Source organism: Phyllobates terribilis, unplaced genomic scaffold (assembly GCF_046119375.1).
Source record: "Phyllobates terribilis strain yellow unplaced genomic scaffold, ASM4611937v1 Scaffold_7__3_contigs__length_470593459, whole genome shotgun sequence".
Taxonomy (NCBI): domain Eukaryota; kingdom Metazoa; phylum Chordata; class Amphibia; order Anura; family Dendrobatidae; genus Phyllobates; species Phyllobates terribilis.
Window position 1 is genome coordinate 231334640 of NW_027362767.1, and position 19695 is coordinate 231354334.

Here is a 19695-nt window from a genome sequence, read left to right on the forward strand (position 1 = left end):
TGCGTGTACGTGCATGTCTGTATATGTGAAGGATGAGGGGGCAGGCTGGGCACTGTGTTGTATACCTACATTTCTCTGCCGTATCTGTGCATCATGAATGGTGTATGTATTAAAGGGGCCACTGAGACTCTTTCGCCCGGGCCCATGAAAATGACGCGCCCCCTGGGCCGTGGGATACCCGGAGCCGGGCCGGTAGATGCTGGGAGTTGTAGTCACAGTGGCTGTGACCCGGTCCGTGACCCAGGTGGTCAAACCAAAGGGGTAGTATTTGGATATAAGTGTTAATGTCCGACTACGCCACCTGTGGAATGCGGTCAATAGGAACCGCCGCTGCGGAACAGTCCTCTGAAGCTGGTGGTATAGCAGCTAAGGTAGTGTAACTCCCCACAGGAAGAGTGTAGCTTCAGGGCAGCGTGTGTAGATGATGGTGGTTATGGTGCAGGTAGTCAGTAATCACACAGAGTCAACGTGGTAAAGTCCCAGGGCTTTTACTGGTGGCAATTATACAGGCCCCAACGGGAGTACTGGCTAGTGATGAGGGCCTGGTCAGTCTAGGAGCAAGCATAGAGTCCCCCTGGCCAGGTGGAGTTGTAGGCCTGCCGTTCTGACTATACTCTTTTGACTATTCTGCTTGCAGTTGTGTTGTAGCCCACGTCCCTGAGTGTAACGTGCTGTGCTCACCCGTATGGCTGGCAACTCGGGCCTTGTGGATTCCTCGCTCCTCTGTGGCGGTACTGGTCCCTTGATGCTGCTGAGCCTCCGGGCTTCTGATGGGGCCAGGAGACCTGCAATCTCCTGCCCTACGGTATCTGCTGCTGGGTATGCAATTCCCACAGCCTCGGACTCCGGTGTCCGGTTCTCTGTGTATGCTCTGGCTAGGACGAGCTATCTTGAGCTCCAGTCCTCAGCCCTTGCTCCTGGGTGTCTACTACTCAACTCTGACACTAGACTCTGACTAACCTAACCCCGCCTCCGGACCCAGTTATAAAGGGCAGGATCCTCCCCTTTCTGGTCTGGAGCAGGAGGTGTTGCATGTACTGTGTTCCTGACCAGGAAACCCCTGTTTGCTCTCAGACATGGCATTACTACCACTGTGGCAACCAGACCCTCTGGGGTGCCACATTCCCCCCTAGTAAATTTCAGTACTCCGGGACTGAGCACATTTTTCAAAATAACAGGTAACAACAACAATGAGGATACATTAGAAATATTTACAAGGCATTATAATCATTAGAGGTCACGACATAATCCGTAACCAGGTGTCCATTCCACTGGGCAAAGTGTAATTTGAGGGACCCGTCCCAAACCCTCCACGGGGGCCCTGGGGTGGCTGCAGGGCATTGATGATCCGGAAGTTGGACCACGTCTTCAGCCACCTCCACGTGTTTTTGTTCAGTGGTCTAGCACAAAGGGGCACTTTACAGGTGCAACTATTTACAGGTAAAGTTTTTGGTTATCAACTGTCCATAAACTGAAAGTCTTTGAACCCTGTCAGGTAACTGGAAAAACATATTTAGTACACACATAAACATTTCAACATTTGCAATAATACAGTTATACATTACACTTTAAATTCTCCATCGAGCAGGGATCTGACCTCTGGTAATTCTGGTAGACCTACGTAACACACTGTCTGTCTGTGTTCTATCTTGGTCCCCTGTATCTACCCCTGGTGTAGTGGGTTCTGCATGAACTGCACTACAGGTACTTTGAGGTGACACTGGTAGGTTGGGCAACTTCCTACGTACTCTTTGGCTTACCGTGGGTACGACAGGTTCACTACTAGCAGAGGGTTGATTCTCCTGGTCTGCTGATGAGGAATCTTCTGCCTCCGGGGCCAACTGTTCTTCCAACTCTACTGGGACTTCTGCAGTTTCCTGAGGGGCTGGTTGGAGAAATGTAAGGACTGGCACAACTATTGCATTATTCACTTGTGTCCATGACCGGGGAAATTCTCCGAGTACCGTGCTGACCATTTCTTCCACTTCCTCTGCGGGTTGAGGGCTATCTTGGTCTTCTTTAGGATGTTGCAGCTGCTCGGGACATTTCTTCAGGTGGTCTCTGGAAACTGTTGTTGATGTTTCTCCTCTATCCTTACTAATGAGGTACACCTTGGGGTTACCATGGCTTGAGGGTAGAATGGTGTACGGTTCTTCCTCCCACTGGTCATCCAATTTGTGGAGTCGCCTCTTCCTCTTTAGGACTTGCTCTCCAGGTGACAGGGGAACAGCAGGTGCATGTTGATTGTAAGTCTTCCCCTGCCTTTGTCTTGCTTGAGACAGACTTCTTTCAACACTTTCCTGTACCTTGCGGTATTGCTGCTGCCGCTCAGTATCCCAATCTGCATCTGGTGAGACGGTCTCTGGTGTTAGGACTCCCATATCCAGGTCAATGGGCAGCTTACCAGGTCTGGCTCTCATCAGGTAAGCAGGTGTGCAGTTGGTGGAATTCACTGGGATATGATTGTAGAGGTCCACCTGATCTGGCAACTTTTCCGGCCACAGACTGCGTTCTTCCAGGGGCAACGTCTTCAACAGGTCTATCACCACCTGGTTCATCTTCTCACACAACCCGTTGGTCTGGGGGTGATAAGGCGTTGTCCTGATCTTCTTGCAGCCAGTACAGGTTGCAGAATTCCTGGAGCACCTCCGCTTCGAAGGCCGGACCTTGGTCAGTTAGCACACGTTCTGGGTAACCATGCTGGCGGCAGAAGTGCTGCTGGAAAGCTCTGGCTGCTGTCTGAGCCGTCTGGTCCTTTACTGGCACTACTACCAGAAACCGGGAGTAGTGGTCTACGATGGTGAGGGCGTAGACATAGCCTGACCTGCTTGGGGCTAGCTTCATGTGGTCCAAGGCTACCAGTTCGAGTGGCTGTTTGGTGATGATGGGCTGCAGGGGAGCCCTCTGGCTGTCACGGTCTTTTCTTCTCAGGTTGCATGGTCCGCATTCCCGACACCACCTCTCGATTGCTTTCCTCATGCCAGCCCAATAGAACCGTTCACGTAGCAGGACTTCCAGCTTTTTCCATCCGAAGTGTCCTGCTCCATCGTGGTACGCTTCCAAGACCATAGACGCATCCCGCCTCGGGACTACCACCTGTCAGAGCAGTTCATGTGTCCGGGAGTTGATGGCTCTTCGACACAGCTTCCCTTCATAGATGAACAGCTTGCCTTTATCTTTCCACAGCTGTTTGGTCTCCTCAGGAGCATCTGGATCAGGGTGTGCGTCAGCTCGGATCAGCAACTCTTTGACTAGGCGGACAGCCGGGTCACTGTCTTGTGTTTCTGCCCATCCATGGTGGGGCAATGGATTAAATGTGGCCTCCCTGTTGGCAGAGCACCTGTTCTTCACACAGTGGGAGCACTGAGTTACCCCATGACGGTGGAAAGCGGGGATCTCTATCTCCTCCAGCCCCTCCAGATCTTCTCCCCCATCTGGTAGGTTAGGCATCCTGGACAGCGCATCAGCGTTTGCATTCTTGCGCCCAGCCCGGTACTTGATGGTGAATTCAAAATTAGACAGTCGGGCCATCCATCTTTGCTCCAGGGTACCAAGTTTTGCAGTGTCCAGGTGTGTCAGCGGGTTGTTATCTGTGAAGACGGTGAATTTGGAGGAGGCGAGATAATGCTTGAAGTGCTCTGTCACAGCCCAGACTATGGCAAGGAATTTCAACTTAAAGGAGCTGTAGTTCTCGGGGTTTCTTTCTGTAGGCCGGAGCTTCCTGCTGGCGTAGGCAATTACTCTCTCCCTGCCTTCCTGGATCTGGGACAGCACCGCTCCTAGTCCCACGTTGCTCGCGTCCATATGGAGGATGAAGGGTTGACCATAGTTGGGGTAGGCCAGGATCTCCTCTCCTGTGAGGGCCATCTTCAGTCTGGTGAAGGATTCATCTTCCAGCTTGTCCCACTTGAATGGAGGCTTCAGGTTTTTAGCCTTCCTGGACTGTCCTACTAGGAGGTCCTGCATGGGTGCTGCCATCTTGGTGAAGCCTGGGATAAATCTTCGGTAGTAGCCGCACTTTCTTGATCGTGGAGGATCTTGGCCAGTCCTAGATTATTGTGACCTTGTCAGGGTCTGGTGCTACACCTTCAGCGCTTACCACGTGACCTAAGTACTGTACCTTGGGCTTCAACAGGTGGCATTTTGACTGCTTCACCTTCAGGCCGAAACCAGCTAGGGCTTCAAACACTTCTGCCAGGTGCTTCAGATGATCTTCATACGACCTGGAGTATACTATAACGTCATCCAGGTACAACAGGACTGTCTCGAAGTTCTTATGTCCCAAACAGCACTCCATCAAACGCTGGAAGGTTCCTGGGGCGTTGCAGAGCCCGAACGGCATGCAGTTGAATTCGCTGAGGCCCATCGGGGTTGTGAACGCGGTCTTTTCTTTATCCGCCTCTACTACAGGAACCTGCCAATACCCACTAGTAAGATCCAAAGTAGAGAAGCAATTAGCAGATTTTAATGCAGCTTGTGACTCCTCAATCCTGGGTAATGGGTATCCATCTTTATGTGTAATGCAGTTAATTTGCCTGTAGTCTACACACATTCTCATTGTGCCATCCTTTTTCTTTACAAGAACTAATGGAGCTGCCCAGGGGCTACAACTGTCTCTTATTACCCCAGTCTCCTTCATCTCTCTTAACATCCCTTTGGCATTTTGGTAATGTGCTGGTGGTACAGGCCGGTACCTTTCTTTGATTGGTGGGTGGTCTCCCGTGGGGATATGGTGTTGAACCCCTTTTACTTGCCCGAAATCTAATGGGTGTTTACTGAAGACCCTTTCATACTCCTAGAACACCCGGTATACTCCATGTTTTTGGTGTTGAGGGGTAGAGTCAGTGTCCACATGCAGCTTCTGACACCAGTCCTCCATCTGTCCCTTGGAGCCATTATCCTCCACCTGTTTGGATGGAGGCAAGGGTTCCACTGTTTTTATAGAATTTTGACTGACAGTGAATAGTTTGGCCAGGGTAGCATACCGGGGCAAATGGACTTCTCTTTCCCCAATATTCAGGATGCGGACGGGCACTCTTCCATGGTGGACATCAACCACCCCCCGGGCTGTCAAGATGGTGGGCCTACTGTCAGAGTAGACGGGCTCTACCAGGGCCTGGTAATCTCTACCTCTGAGGCCAATGGCTGCACGGCACCATACCAGCATTTCACTTCTTGGGGGCATGGCAATAGGGAATGGGTCACTCAACCTAACACTGCCAATTTGACCACCAGACAGTTCTACCTGTTGTCTTTTCATCAGGGCTCTGATCTCTCTCTGTAGAACCCGCTGCTGACTGGATCTGGCGGTCTCCGCAACCTGCTGTAACAATACAATTATTTCTGAAAGACAATTTTCAATGACATTAATGCCTAAGGTTATCATGGGATGACTTTCTCGACGATCAATGTCAACAATTATCATTCCTTGCGGTGGCAGTTCCACTTTGCCAACCTTTATGGTCACTTCTTTGTACCCCACCTGAGGTACGGGCTGACCATTGCTGGCATAAATACTCAAATGTTCATCTGGACGGCGGGTGATATCTGAATCAGTCCAGTATCGTTGGTAAAGAACGTGGGGGATAGTGGTCACCTGTGATCCAGTGTCCAGCAACGCGCTCATGGGGAAGCCATCAACCACGACTGGTAGGACCGGTCGTCCTCCCACGTACTTGTCTCGCCAGCTGCGTGGGCCTGGTGATCTTATGCCTGGGGGTTGGCCCTCTGCCCCAGGTTTTGCTCATTTAAATTACAGTACCTTGCATAATGTCCTGGCTGGTTACAGCGGCTGCAGATGGGTTGTCCGTCCTGGTCGTAGTGGTCGCTGTTCCTCCCTCTGGATGGTGGAATCCTCTTCTGTCGGCACCACGGGACGTCCTCAGGACTGGAAGCCAGCTGGAGCTTTCCTTTGGGAGACACCTGCAAGGACTGCACCGTTTTGGTTAGCGCAGCGACACTTTTAGTTAGCTCCTGGACCTGATGGTGCAGGTCTGTAGACGGGGCATTGTCCAGAGTCTGTGCATCAGCTCCTATAGGCTCTGGGGAAAAGTGAGCCACCTCCTGGTGGTAGGTGATAGCTGGGCGCCGGTGAGATATAGCGCCACCTGGTGCCGGTTCTCGCAGCACCCGGATGGCTCTGTCCTTAAATTGAGCAAAGTCCAGATCAGGGTTTTGCAGAGCCATTATGCGCAGCTGTGTCCGGTGGGTGCTGGACAGTAGACCCTCAATAAACTGCTCAGTTAATAGTCTGTTTTCATCACGCACACTGTCGGGGTCTACCTGTTTGATGGCCTTCAGCGCCTCCTGCAGGTTTAAAGCATAGTCCCGTACACTGTCCTGCGCCCGCTGTTTACACCCGTAAAACTTCATTTTTATCTCGGCCGTAGTGCGGGTGTCAAAAGTGTCATTTAGGCGGGCCAGTATCTCTTTTACAGTACCTTTGTCCCTGGCTGACCAGGACTATACTTCTCTCTGGGCTGCACCAATCAACTGGCCTATGAGGATGCTCACTTTCTGCTCCTCGGGCAGGGGGTATACTTTAAATAAGCTGCTCAGTCTTTCTTTAAAGTCACTCAGGGTGTGTGACTCTCCTGAGTACTGGGGCAACCACGCAGCCCCCGGTATATATGGCATGGAGAATGGCATTACCGCGGCATAGGCCACGCCTGCGGCTGAGGTTCCCTCCATATTGGGCGTCTTCTTCCCCCCTAGTGAACCGTGGCCTACCTTCTTTCACTTTTCTTCCGTAGGCCACAGTTCCGCAGGTGATGGTCTCCTTGTAGGACCTGGCGTCGCACGCGTCTGACGTCAGCGCTCGCTGGGGCTCCTTCCAGGTCCTGGCGCTGCGTCTTCCCGCGCGGCGACCCTAAAATGGCGGACAATGGCGGGAAACAGCGGCAATTGGCGGGAAAACTTCACCACGGTATGCGACACAGTTCGTGAAGGCGCACAGTACCTGGTGGCAACGGGCACGAAATCCTGCCAACTACGCCAAAGTTGACGCGCCCCCTGGGCCGTGGGATACCCGGAGCCGGGCCGGTAGATGCTGGGGGTTGTAGTCACAGTGGCTGTGACCCGGTCCGTGACCCAGGTGGTCAAACCAAAGGGGTAGTATTTGGATATAAGTGTTAATGTCCGACTACGCCACCTGTGGAATGCGGTCAATAGAAACCGCCGCTGCGGAACAGTCCTGTGAAGCTGGTGGTATAGCAGCTAAGGTAGTGTAACTCCCCACAGGAAGAGTGTAGCTTCAGGGCAGCGTGTGTAGATGATGGTGGTTATGGTGCAGGTAGTCAGTAATCACACGGAGTCAACGTGGTAAAGTCCCAGGGCTTTTACTGGTGGCAATTATACAGGCCCCAACGGGAGTACTGGCTAGTGATGAGGGCCTGGTCAGTCTAGGAGCAAGCATAGAGTCCTCCTGGCCAGGTGGAGTTGTAGGTCTGCCGTTCTGACTATACTCTTTTGACTATTCTGCTTGCAGCTGTGTTGTAGCCCACGTCCCTGAGTGTAACGTGCTGTGCTCACCCGTATGGCTGGCAACTCGGGCCTTGTGGATTCCTCGCTCCTCTGTGGCGGTACTGGTCCCTTGGTGCTGCTGAGCCTCCGGGCTTCTGATGGGGCCAGGAGACCTGCAATCTCCTGCCCTAAGGTATCTGCTGCTGGGTATGCAATCCCCACAGCCTCGGACTCCGGTGTCCGGTTCTCCGTGTATGCTCTGGCTAGGACGAGCTATCTCCAGCTCCAGTCCTCAGCCCTTGCTACTGGGTGTCTACTACTCAACTCTGACACTAGACTCTGACTAACCTAACCCCGCCTCCGGACCCAGTTATAAAGGGCAGGATCCTCCCCTTTCTGGTCTGGAGCAGGAGGTGTTGCATGTACTGTGTTCCTGACCAGGAAACCCCTGTTTGCTCTCTGACATGGCATTACTACCACTGTGGCAACCAGACCACAAAAACCTGGAGCCGGCCCTGGTTGAAAGCAATGATGGAGGAGGGAACGTCATGTGACAGTCCATCTCCCATCATTGCTCCTCTGCTTCTGACGCAGTGGTGTGATGACGCTCCACACTCTGTCAGACAGTGGAGCTGGCAGCTGCTGAGGTGATGAGAGAGACGCGCTGCAGAGACTGAAGCAGCGGGGAACGAGGAGCGGTAAGTATGTATTTATTTATTTTTGTAAAACAGTGAGTGCTGATAATACAGGAGGACTGGGGCTGCCTTTTACCCTATGGTGGGGGCTGCCTTTTACCCTATGGTGGGCTGCATTATACTGCATACGGAACCATGGGAAGTACATTATACTGTGTGGAGGACCATAGGGACTGCATTATACTGTGTGGAGGACCATGGGGAGTGCATTATACTGTGTGCAGGGCCATGGGGAGTGCATTATACTGTGAAGGACCATAGGGAGTGCATTATACTGTGTGGAGGACCATGGCAAGTTTATTATACTGTGTGCAGGACCATTGGGAGTGCATTATACTGTGTGCAGGACCACGGGGAGTGCATTATACTGTGTGGAGGACCATGGCGAGTGCATTATACTGTGTGGAGGACCATGGCGAGTGCATTATACTGTGTGGAGGACCATAGCGAGTGCATTATACTGTGTGGAGGACCCTAGCGAGTGCATTATACTGTATGGAGGACCATGGGGAGTGCATTATACTCAGTGGAGTGTGGAGAGGTGTGGGGGCCATTATACTGTATGTAGGCCCACTATACTGCATGGAAGGCTGTGTGGGGGTCACAGTTGGGGGATTATACTGTGTTGGGGTCACCATACTTTGCCCTGAGAGTTGAGGTGGGGTACAGTAGGCAGGCCTGTGGAGTCAGTAAGCCAAACCTCCGACTACTCAATTTCCATGACACCGACTCCAACTGCGACTCCCTCATACACGGCTCATGTTTAAGTGATAAATTTACTGTAGCAGATTCATCTCAGCTAAAAGTCTAGACCCTTAGATCAGGAATAGGACAGACATTTATAGGACATTTCATAACTTTCCCAAATTCTTATGAAAAAAATATTCCCCACAAACTGCATTGAACTACTGTACCCAATTTATTATATATTTTAGGAGTCGGTCCATTTTATACCGACTCCCACTCCACAGCCCTGATAGTAGGGTCATTACACTGTGCATGTGGAGGCTAATGAGGAGGAATTCACCATGGGGGTATCATACTGTGTTAAGGTGGGGGACACTTTTGTTGGCATCACATTTTATGGGGCAATGAAAGAGGAATCTAGGAGTTCAGCAAGGAGGAAAATTGCTATGCAAAGGCTGGAAAGTTGTGAGATCTGCTCTTCTGTGACCCCGACAATTATTTACATTTTTTTTTTTGGGGGGGGGGGCCCAATTAGAACTTCTGCTATGGGGCCCCATGATTCCTATGTACGCCCCTGCCTGTAAGGGGCACTGTGGAGCCATCATAGCATGTGAGGAGCACTGTGGAGCCATCATACCCTGTGAGGGGCAGTGCGGAGCCATCATAGCGTGTGAGGGGCAGTGTGGAGCCATCATACCCTGTGAGGGGCAGTGTGGAGCCATCATACCCTGTGAGGGGCAGTGTGGAGCCATCATACCCTGTGAGGGGCAGTGTGGAGCCATCATACCCTGTGAGGGGCAGTGTGGAGCCATCATACCGTGTGAGGGGCAGTGTGGTGCCATCATACACTGTGAGGGGCAGTGTGGTGCCATCATACCCTGTGAGGGGCAGTGTGGTGCCATCATACCCTGTGAGGGGCAGTGTGGAGCCATCATACCCTGTGAGGGGCAGTGTGGAGCCATCATACCCTGTGAGGGGCAGTGTGGAGCCATCATAGTGTGTGAGGGGCAGTGTGGAGCCATCATACCCTGTGAGGGGCAGTGTGGGGGCATCATACCCTGTGAGGGGCAGTGTGGAGCAATCATAGCGTGTGAGGGGCAGTGTGGAGCCATCATACTCTGTGACTTGCAGTGTGGAGCCATCATACCCTGTGAGGGGCAGTGTGGTGCCATCATAGCGTGTGAGGGCCAGTGTGGAGCCATCATACTCTGTGACTTGCAGTGTGGAGCCATCATACCCTGTGAGGGGCACTGTGGGGGCATCATACCCTGTGAGGGGCAGTGTGGTGCCATCATAGCGTGTGAGAGGCAGTGTGGAGCCATCATAGCGTGTGAGGGGCAGTGTGGAGCCATCATAGCTTGTGAGGGGCAGTGTGGAGCCATCATAGCGTGTGAGGGGCAGTGTGGAGCCATCATAGCGTGTGAGGGGCAGTGTGGAGCCATCATAGCGTGTGAGGGGCAGTGTGGAGCCATCATAGCGTGTGAGGGGCAGTGTGGAGCCATCATAGCGTGTGAGGGGCAGTGTGGAGCCATCATAGCGTGTGAGGGGCAGTGTGGAGCCATCATAGCGTGTGAGGGGCAGTGTGGAGCCATTATACCCTGTGAGGGGCAGTGTGGAGCCATCATAGCGTGTGAGGGGCAGTGTGGAGCCATCATACCCTGTGAGGGGCAGTGTGGAGCCATCATACCCTGTGAGGGGCAGTGTGGAGCCATCATACCCTGTGAGGGGCAGTGTGGAGCCATCATAGCGTGTGAGGGGCAGTGTGGAGCCATCATACCCTGTGAGGGGCAGTGTGGAGCCATCATAGCGTATGCGGGGCAGTGTGGAGCCATCATACCCTGTGAGGGGCAGTGTGGAGCCATCATACCCTGTGAGGGGCAGTGTGGAGCCATCATACCCTGTGAGGGGCAGTGTGGAGCCATCATAGCGTGTGAGGGGCAGTGTGGAGCCATCATAGCGTGTGAGGGGCAGTGTGGAGCCATCATACCCTGTGAGGGGCAGTGTGGAGCCATCATACCCTGTGAGGGGCAGTGTGGAGCCATCATACCCTGTGAGGGGCAGTGTGGAGCCATCATACCCTGTGAGGGGCAGTGTGGAGCCATCATACCCTGTGAGGGGCAGTGTGGAGCCATCATACCCTGTGAGGGGCAGTGTGGAGCCATCATAGCGTGTGAGGGGCAGTGTGGAGCCATCATACTCTGTGAGGGGCACTGTGGAGCCATCATACCCTGTGAGGGGCAGTGTGGAGCCATCATACCCTGTGAGGGGCAGTGTGGAGCCATCATAGCGTGTGAGGGGCAGTGTGGAGCCATCATACCCTGTGAGGGGCAGTGTGGAGCCATCATACTCTGTGAGGGGTAGTGTGGAGCCATCATAGCGTATGCGGGGCAGTGTGGAGCCATCATACCCTGTGAGGGGCAGTGTGGAGCCATCATAGCGTGTGAGGGGCAGTGTGGAGCCATCATAGCGTGTGAGGGGCAGTGTGGAGCCATCATAGCGTGTGAGGGGCAGTGTGGAGCCATCATACCCTGTGAGGGGCAGTGTGGAGCCATCATACCCTGTGAGGGGCAGTGTGGAGCCATCATACCCTGTGAGGGGCAGTGTGGAGCCATCATACCCTGTGAGGGGCAGTGTGGAGCCATCATAGCGTGTGAGGGGCAGTGTGGAGCCATCATACCCTGTGAGGGGCAGTGTGGAGCCATCATACCCTGTGAGGGGCAGTGTGGAGCCATCATACCCTGTGAGGGGCAGTGTGGAGCCATCATACCCTGTGAGGGGCACTGTGGAGCCATCATAGCGTGTGAGGGGCACTATGGGGGCATCATACTGTGTGAGGAGCACTGTGGGGGCATCATACTGTGTGAAGGGTACTATAAGACTGGTAGGTGGTAGACGTTGCCAGAGAGTTAACCTCTTCAGGTAGGTACAGTAGGAATGAATGGGCACGGTGTGCAGAGAGGCGCCAGTTACAGGGAGTACTGTGTGCCGCCCCATCCACAGCTCACACACCGGCGCCCCTCACATTACAGCCGTGTTGCGTACACCAGCGGGCCGCAATCTGACGACATTCTGACGATACTGGCAGACCAGGAGGTGGGGGGCCTGGGGAGACGCCGAGCTCCTCCAGAAACTAGTGGCACCCACCCCGCGACTGACAATCCGCCCAGCCAATCGCAGCCGCTCGAGCTGCCACTACGAGCCTTCTGATTGGCTGCATCCCTAAAGACCCAGGCGGGGCTGTTAGTCAGAGTGGAGGCGTGACGTCATCAGAACGTGTGCGAATCCGGTGCCGACAGCTTAGGATGAGCAGACCAATTAGAAAAGTCCAACGCGTGGCGCTCCAACCAATCACGGCCCTCCACGACTTTGGCCGGCCGGGAAGGTATAAAAGACGGGAAGCGGCGCATGGTACGTCAGTCTGACAGCAACCGGCGAGCACAGAACGTAGAAAAAGTGAGAGAACTGGGAGCGGCCTGCGATCGGTATGTGCCTACAATGGCTGCTGGGGGATTCTGGGTCCTTGGCAGTGACTATAAGGCTGATTTAATATTGGGATTTTGCATGCTGATGCCCCCTGGTGGCGTTATGTGGGTGCAGGCGGTGACTAGACATTGATATCTCATTCATTGACACCGGATCTGTTGGTTTTATGCTTATTATTCCCCCATGTTATAGCATGAGGCAGTAGACTGTATGGCCTCTGTATGAGGCAGTAGACTGTATGGCCTCTGTATGAGGCAGTAGACTGTATGGCCTCTGTATGAGGCAGTAGACTGTATGGCCTCTGTATGGGGCAGTAGACTGTATGGCCTCTGTATGGGGCAGTAGACTGTATGGCCTCTGTATGGGGCAGTAGACTGTATGGCCTCTGTATGGGGCAGTAGACTGTATGGCCTCTGTATGGGGCAGTAGACTGTATGGCCTCTGTATGGGGCAGTAGACTGTATGGCCTCTGTATGGGGCAGTAGACTGTATGGCCTCTGTATGGGGCAGTAGACTGTATGGCCTCTGTATGGGGCAGTAGACTGTATGGCCTCTGTATGGGGCAGTAGACTGTATGGCCTCTGTATGGGGCAGTAGACTGTATGGGGCAGTAGACTGTATGGCCTCTGTATGGGGCAGTAGACTGTATGGCCTCTGTATGGGGCATCGGTTGTGGCTAATGATCATTCTGCATCTGTCACTTGCTTCTTACCTTTATGTCTTCCTTTGATACATAGATGTGCGGTTGTTTTATGTTAGTGATTATTTATTGTTACATTATATGGCGGGTGGACACTTCTTCTTGCCTAGTCTCTCATCCTGTCCCCTCCCATGAGATCCTACAGTGTTATTCGTGCACTCTTCATTTTCGGGGGTGGCCTCACAGTCTACGTGGACACTATTCTCTGGGTCTCACCCTTCTTTGCAAAGGAAGAATGGGTACCGTGCTGTCTCTCTAGAAGCTTCTCTCCCTCCTTCCTGCCGCCCATGATTCACCAGCTTGCGTCCCCATTGGTCGGGGGAGGCGGGCTGTCAGCGTGGCACCACCCTGCTTTATTCCTGTTGTCCGGTGGCGAGGTTCCCTGCTGCATCCATGCAGGGTTTATTATAGGATCGATCTGCTGGAGATATTTAGCATCGCTTTTTATTCTTTCTACAGGGCGATACTATTGTTCAGAGCGGGATTTTCTCGGTTTGGTTTAGAGGACGTCATCTGATGGTCAGGATGAAGCTATTGGCGGTCGTATTGCTGGTGGTGGCCAGCACTTATGCTGACGATGACGACAAGAGGGAAGATGTCGGCACCGTGGTCGGAATCGATCTGGGAACGACGTACTCGTGGTAAGTGATGGCTTACAAATACTGGATGTGGCCTATAACTTTTTTACACGTTGGCATTATATATGGCATCTCCCACTTCTGTATTTGTGATCTATGATTTGTTTGTAGTGTAGTTATGATTAGCAACAGCGCCACTTAAGTTAATGGGCAGAGTTTGGTATTGCAGCTCAGCTCCTATTCAAGAGTGGCCTCCTTTTTTTTGGGCAGAGAAATGCTTCTTTAAATTCCTATTTCCATGCAAACTGTATTCAATGGGACAGGATGTCTAATCCTGTAACATTTATGTAGCAGAAACTTTTCTAGGCAATCTGAAAACCTGACGTGCAGGATTAGAATACCTGTCCCATTGAATATAGTTTGCATGGAAATAGGAATTTAAAGAAGCATTCTCTGCTAAAAAAAGAGGCCCGTCTTGACTAGAGCTGCAATACAAAACTCCAATACTTATAACTGCGGCTCATGCAGTGATGGTGTTCTGCAGATGCATTTTTGGTTTGCTTTTCTCCACCTATTAGATGGGCCAGGCAGGGGCGGACATAGCATTGGTGCAACCTGTGTAGCCGCACAGGGGCCCGAGAGGTAAGGGGGCCACTACCACACCCAAAGCAGGTGCCATTTTGCATTTATAGGATCTCTTGTACTGCAAAAGGCCCATATATTGTTCTTCATAGGGGCCCTTTTCTCTCTGTGTCGGCCAGGGGTGGACACAGACCTAAGAGGAGGGCCCTGTGCAAGAACAGTAAATGGGTCATTTGCAGTCCGGTAGCTTCTCATAATGCACCACTGTGACACATGCTGCTTTGGGGGTGGATGTAGGTCCCCTTGCCTCCTGTGGGCTCTTGGGTGGCTGCACAGTTTGCACCAGTGGCACATCCTCTCCTGGGATGGGCAAATTTAAAGTACCAAAGCTTGAGTGCATTTTTGTCATTTTTTTAAGTTATACACCCTTTCACCACACCCCAGGGGACACTTTTGAAAAGCCTCGAGCACATTGAAAACTTTTCCATAAAGACACAGGTATGTCTTTGCATTCAAAGAGCTTTCACCTAACTTTTGGTGTCAACTTTTGCCACAAAAAAAGTGGCAAACCTCTATTAGTAAAACTGCACCCATGTATCTCTTTAAAAGTTTGTCCACTACTTTGACAATCCCTTCTTAAATGCAGTAGTGCCCCATAGAAAACCGAAAAACTGATACTCTCCTTCCACACTGGCAGCAATTTGACCCTGGGTCTGCTGACTATGGCATGATGTTAGGCCATATCACATGTAAAGCGCCATGGAATAAATTGCATAATAATAATTATGTGAGCGCTGCAACTAGAGATGGTGTGACTCAATTTTCAGGACCCAGTCTGTAATCTGTGGCCGCTGAACAGGACCCCTGAGATCCGGCTCCTACCTGACTGCATCCATGGCTTCTGTTTTGATTCGCCAGCCTTGTGCGCACATATGACGCTCTACCAGGCTGGCTAATCAAAGGAAGAGCTGCAGCTTTTGTAGTGTAAGATGTGTTTTTTTTAGGGCTCTCACCCAATGGCCATAGACTACTGACTTGGCTGCTGGACCGGGTCCTGAAAATCTATTTGCACCAACTCTAGCTGCTGCAGGAAGCTGACGGTGGCAGGAGTGGGGAGCTGCTGTAGGCCCTGGGCTGAGAGGAGGGACTGTCCTGGCGGTGCTAGGCTGCGGTCATTGGGCTTCAAGAAAATGTCAACGAGGAGTCCCTGCTCTGCTCATTGATTTCTCAGTGGTAGACTTTAGGAAAATGGCCGCCGGAGGCAGCGCATGCAGGGATCTTGATCTGCTGCCGCCGGCTTCCTGCATCAGCGACCCTACTCTGCCCCCTCCCCTTTCCCAAGTAGGCTAAATTCGGACTATAAGACAGACCCCCCATTTGACGCATTAAATTTTTTTTTCCTATTTTCCTTCCCAAAATGTAGGATGCATCTTATAATCCGCAAAATACTTTTTTTTTTTATCTTCTGTGGGGCACTATTGCGTTTTAAGAAGTTGTCAAAGTAGTGGACAATCCCTTTAGGCCTAATCTATTTCAATAACCCCTCTCCCAAATACTATGGGCAGAACTAATGATGTGTAGAACATTTACATCTCCTGCATTTCATAATAATTATTCCTGAATGTTTTATCTTTTTTTGGTGACTATTACATTTTGACCACTTTATTGATAACTTTTGCTCTTGTTTTCCAGTGTTGGTGTGTTCAAGAACGGGCGTGTGGAGATCATCGCCAACGACCAGGGTAACAGAATCACCCCATCCTATGTGGCCTTCACCCCAGAAGGTGAGCGATTGATCGGAGATGCTGCCAAGAATCAGCTGACGTCCAACCCCGAAAACACGGTGTTTGATGCCAAGCGTCTCATTGGTCGCATATGGAATGACCCGTCCGTTCAACAGGACATCAAATATCTGCCTTTCAAGGTAAGTGTTGTCAAATGTTACCCTACTCATCACAAGGGGGTCCAAGGCTTCTCATACAACTAGTCACCGACTGATATTGACCAAAAGGGGGTAATTCATATCTGGGCCTTGTATACTGAATCATTTAAAGGGGGTTTCCTTATGACAGACCTTCAAGGCATATTGATTCGATAAACCAATAAGTGATTGATCACTTCTTGGACCTTCACCAATCCTGAAACCATGAGTGCCTTGGTAGAGAATTGACACATAATCTTATCCTTAAAGCCTTTGGAAGTAAACGGGAGCAGCCACTTCAGCTTTTGACTTTTTCTTAATCTCACATACAAAATATTGAATATTCTAGTTTATATCCCGATTAGGTTGCAGAAAAGAAGACTAAGCCCTACATCGACGTGGATATAGGAGATCAGAGAAAGACCTTTGCCCCAGAGGAAATCTCTGCCATGGTTCTGACCAAAATGAAGGAGACTGCTGAACAGTACCTTGGCAAAAAGGTAGATAAACTATTGAAATTTGGTGTGTGGGGGTCTACAAGCTTGTGTGGGTGGGTTTGCCTCTTTCCAGCTGTTTCTAACTTTGTTTTTATTTGTGTCTACTAGGTTACTCATGCTGTTGTCACTGTGCCTGCCTATTTCAATGATGCCCAACGTCAAGCCACGAAAGATGCTGGTACCATTGCAGGGTTGAATGTGATGAGGATCATCAATGAGCCGTACGTCTCCTTTTTTACTTGTTTCTTGATGGTCTTCATGTTTGGTTTATTACTGCTTCGCCCCGACTCCTATGTACTAAAATGGATGTTTTGGTTTTCAGAACTGCAGCTGCCATCGCTTATGGTCTGGACAAGAAGGAAGGAGAGAAGAATATCCTTGTGTTTGATCTTGGTGGTGGTACCTTTGATGTGTCCCTACTCACCATCGATAACGGTGTCTTTGAAGTAGTCGCTACCAATGGAGATACCCATCTGGGAGGAGAGGACTTTGACCAGCGTGTCATGGAGCATTTCATCAAGCTTTACAAGAAGAAAACTGGCAAAGATGTTCGCAAGGATAACAGAGCAGTGCAGAAGCTGCGTCGTGAAGTAGAGAAAGCAAAGAGAGCCCTGTCTGCTCAACATCAAGCCAGAATTGAGATTGAATCTTTCTTTGAGGGAGAAGACTTCTCTGAAACTCTAACCCGTGCCAAGTTTGAGGAACTGAACATGGTAAGAAAAGTTTATTCCAGAAATACAATTGTATGTTGAACGTAGAAAGTTGTTGGACCTCTCTAATTTACTTCTTACTGCTTGTAGGACCTCTTCCGTTCCACAATGAAACCAGTCCAGAAGGTTCTGGAGGATGCTGACCTAAAGAAATCTGACATTGATGAAATCGTATTGGTTGGAGGATCCACTCGTATTCCCAAAATCCAGCAACTAGTGAAGGAATTCTTCAATGGCAAGGAACCATCCCGTGGCATCAACCCTGATGAGGCTGTAGCTTATGGTGCTGCCGTACAAGCTGGAGTACTCTCTGGAGACCAAGACACTGGTAAGAAAATTTGAGATTATTTTCCATTCGATGCTTGTCCAGTCCAGGTTGCCCAGGATGGATCACTGAAATATATAATCTCTTTACAGGTGACTTGGTCTTGCTTGATGTGTGCCCTCTGACTCTTGGTATTGAAACTGTTGGTGGAGTCATGACTAAGCTGATCCCCAGAAATACTGTTGTACCTACAAAGAAATCCCAGATTTTCTCTACAGCCTCTGATAACCAGCCTACGGTCACCATCAAGGTTTATGAAGGTAAACCATTTTGACACCTAAATGGACAGTCTTATTCTCCAGCCTTCAACATAAGTTCATGATAAATATTACAACTATTAACATCCATATAATAGCTTTTGGGGGTGCTGGGTCACATAATGTTAAAGGTTGACTAAACTTCGGGAAACGTTTTCCTAGTAACATTTAGAAATGTTGATGTCTGGTTCCTAACATACCTCCCTGATCTTGCTCTGAAACAAAAGGGCAGATCCACATTGAGTGTTTGCTTTGACGATCATTTGAGTTCTTTAACCTCTTAGTTGGGGTATCCAGGCACCCAAGCTTTTTTGACAGGTCAATAAAGACTATGTTCTTTATCTTTTTATAGGTGAGCGTCCACTGACAAAGGACAACCATCTTCTTGGCACATTCGATCTTACAGGTATTCCTCCAGCTCCTCGTGGTGTCCCTCAGATTGAAGTAACATTTGAAATAGATGTAAACGGTATCCTTCGAGTTACAGCGGAAGACAAAGGCACTGGCAACAAAAATAAGATCACAATTACAAATGACCAAAACCGGCTAACGCCAGAGGAAATCGAGAGGATGGTCAACGATGCTGAAAAATTCGCCGAAGACGATAAGAAACTCAAAGAACGGATCGACTCTCGGAATGAGCTTGAGAGCTACGCTTATTCCTTGAAAAACCAGATAGGTGATAAGGAGAAGCTTGGCGGCAAGTTGTCTTCTGAAGATAAAGAAACCATTGAGAAAGCGGTAGAAGAAAAGATTGAATGGTTGGAAAGCCACCAAGATGCAGACATAGAAGATTTCAAAGCTAAAAAGAAGGAATTAGAAGATATTGTACAACCGATTGTTGGCAAACTATATGGTGGAGCAGGAGGACCTCCTCCTGAAGGAGAGGAGACTGAGAAGGATGAGTTATAGGCGTGGGAGCGATCTTTAGCTGCTAAAATTCTGTAAATACTGGACTCGAGAACTTTGTGAGAATATTGGAACGCAGAAAACTCTAATGTTCTTGTGGATTCTTCACTTCCCGGTGGAGACAATAAGCCATTATGGCTGTTTACTGCTTTTCATTAGCAGTTGTTCACTTGGATCATTTATTTTTGTTCGGTTTCTTCCCCTGGGGGGTGGGCTCAGGAATTTTTTGGGAGGAGGGAGGGTACGGTGCAGTTTAAAAGTTGCTCAGATGTTTTATTTATTTGAAGAAAAAACAAAACAAACTGGTCATGTGCATTCTATGTAGAACTTTTTTCTACCATCATTGACCACAATAAATGTTTGATAAATAACCTACTTCTCATGTATCCGATTCCTTTCATGCTCGGTCACTTGCTGTAATGCATCGTGAATTTTCCATATTTAACAGGAACATAGTAGCTGTCTTAACAAAACTCCCCAAGTTCTATCAAGGAGGTTTCTGTGATCAAGGGGGGGGGGGGGGAAAGACCCACTATTTGAGAACTAGGAAAAGATGTGCTGGTGTTCCCCCGACTGTTATTTATTTACTTGGTTTCAGTGATGTCATGTCTAAACGTGACACTGCAGTGTGATTGGCTGCAGTGGTCATGTACATATGGAATGACATTACTGCAGCTGACTTAGGATTTAAAGGAACCTGACACCACGGGGAACATGCATCAGACACTGGCTGTATGACTCCAGAACGATGCGGGGTCTCGGGGGGGGGGGGGGGGGGGGTGTTTATGTTAACAATCTTTAAAAGCCACATGGGTCGAAAAGGATGGTCCCAGGAGTTCCTCCCTGCCCTCTACCAATGGCTGAAAGGTCTCTGCATTCATATGGAGAGA

At 50.3% G+C, this 19695-nt stretch overlaps 1 protein-coding gene across 1 annotated transcript; it reads left to right on the plus strand.

Annotated features, from left to right (window-relative positions):
* The first annotated feature begins 12171 nt into the window (after window positions 1-12171).
* Window positions 12172-19180, plus strand: HSPA5 (heat shock protein family A (Hsp70) member 5). Its single transcript, XM_073639801.1, has 9 exons — window positions 12172-12325; window positions 13486-13667; window positions 15879-16110; window positions 16473-16607; window positions 16713-16825; window positions 16927-17317; window positions 17405-17642; window positions 17732-17899; window positions 18249-19180. Exons 2-9 carry the CDS (start codon window positions 13543-13545, stop codon window positions 18806-18808), a joined length of 1962 nt encoding a protein of 653 aa, XP_073495902.1. The 5' UTR covers window positions 12172-12325; window positions 13486-13542; the 3' UTR covers window positions 18809-19180.
* Window positions 19181-19695: the final 515 nt, after the last annotated feature.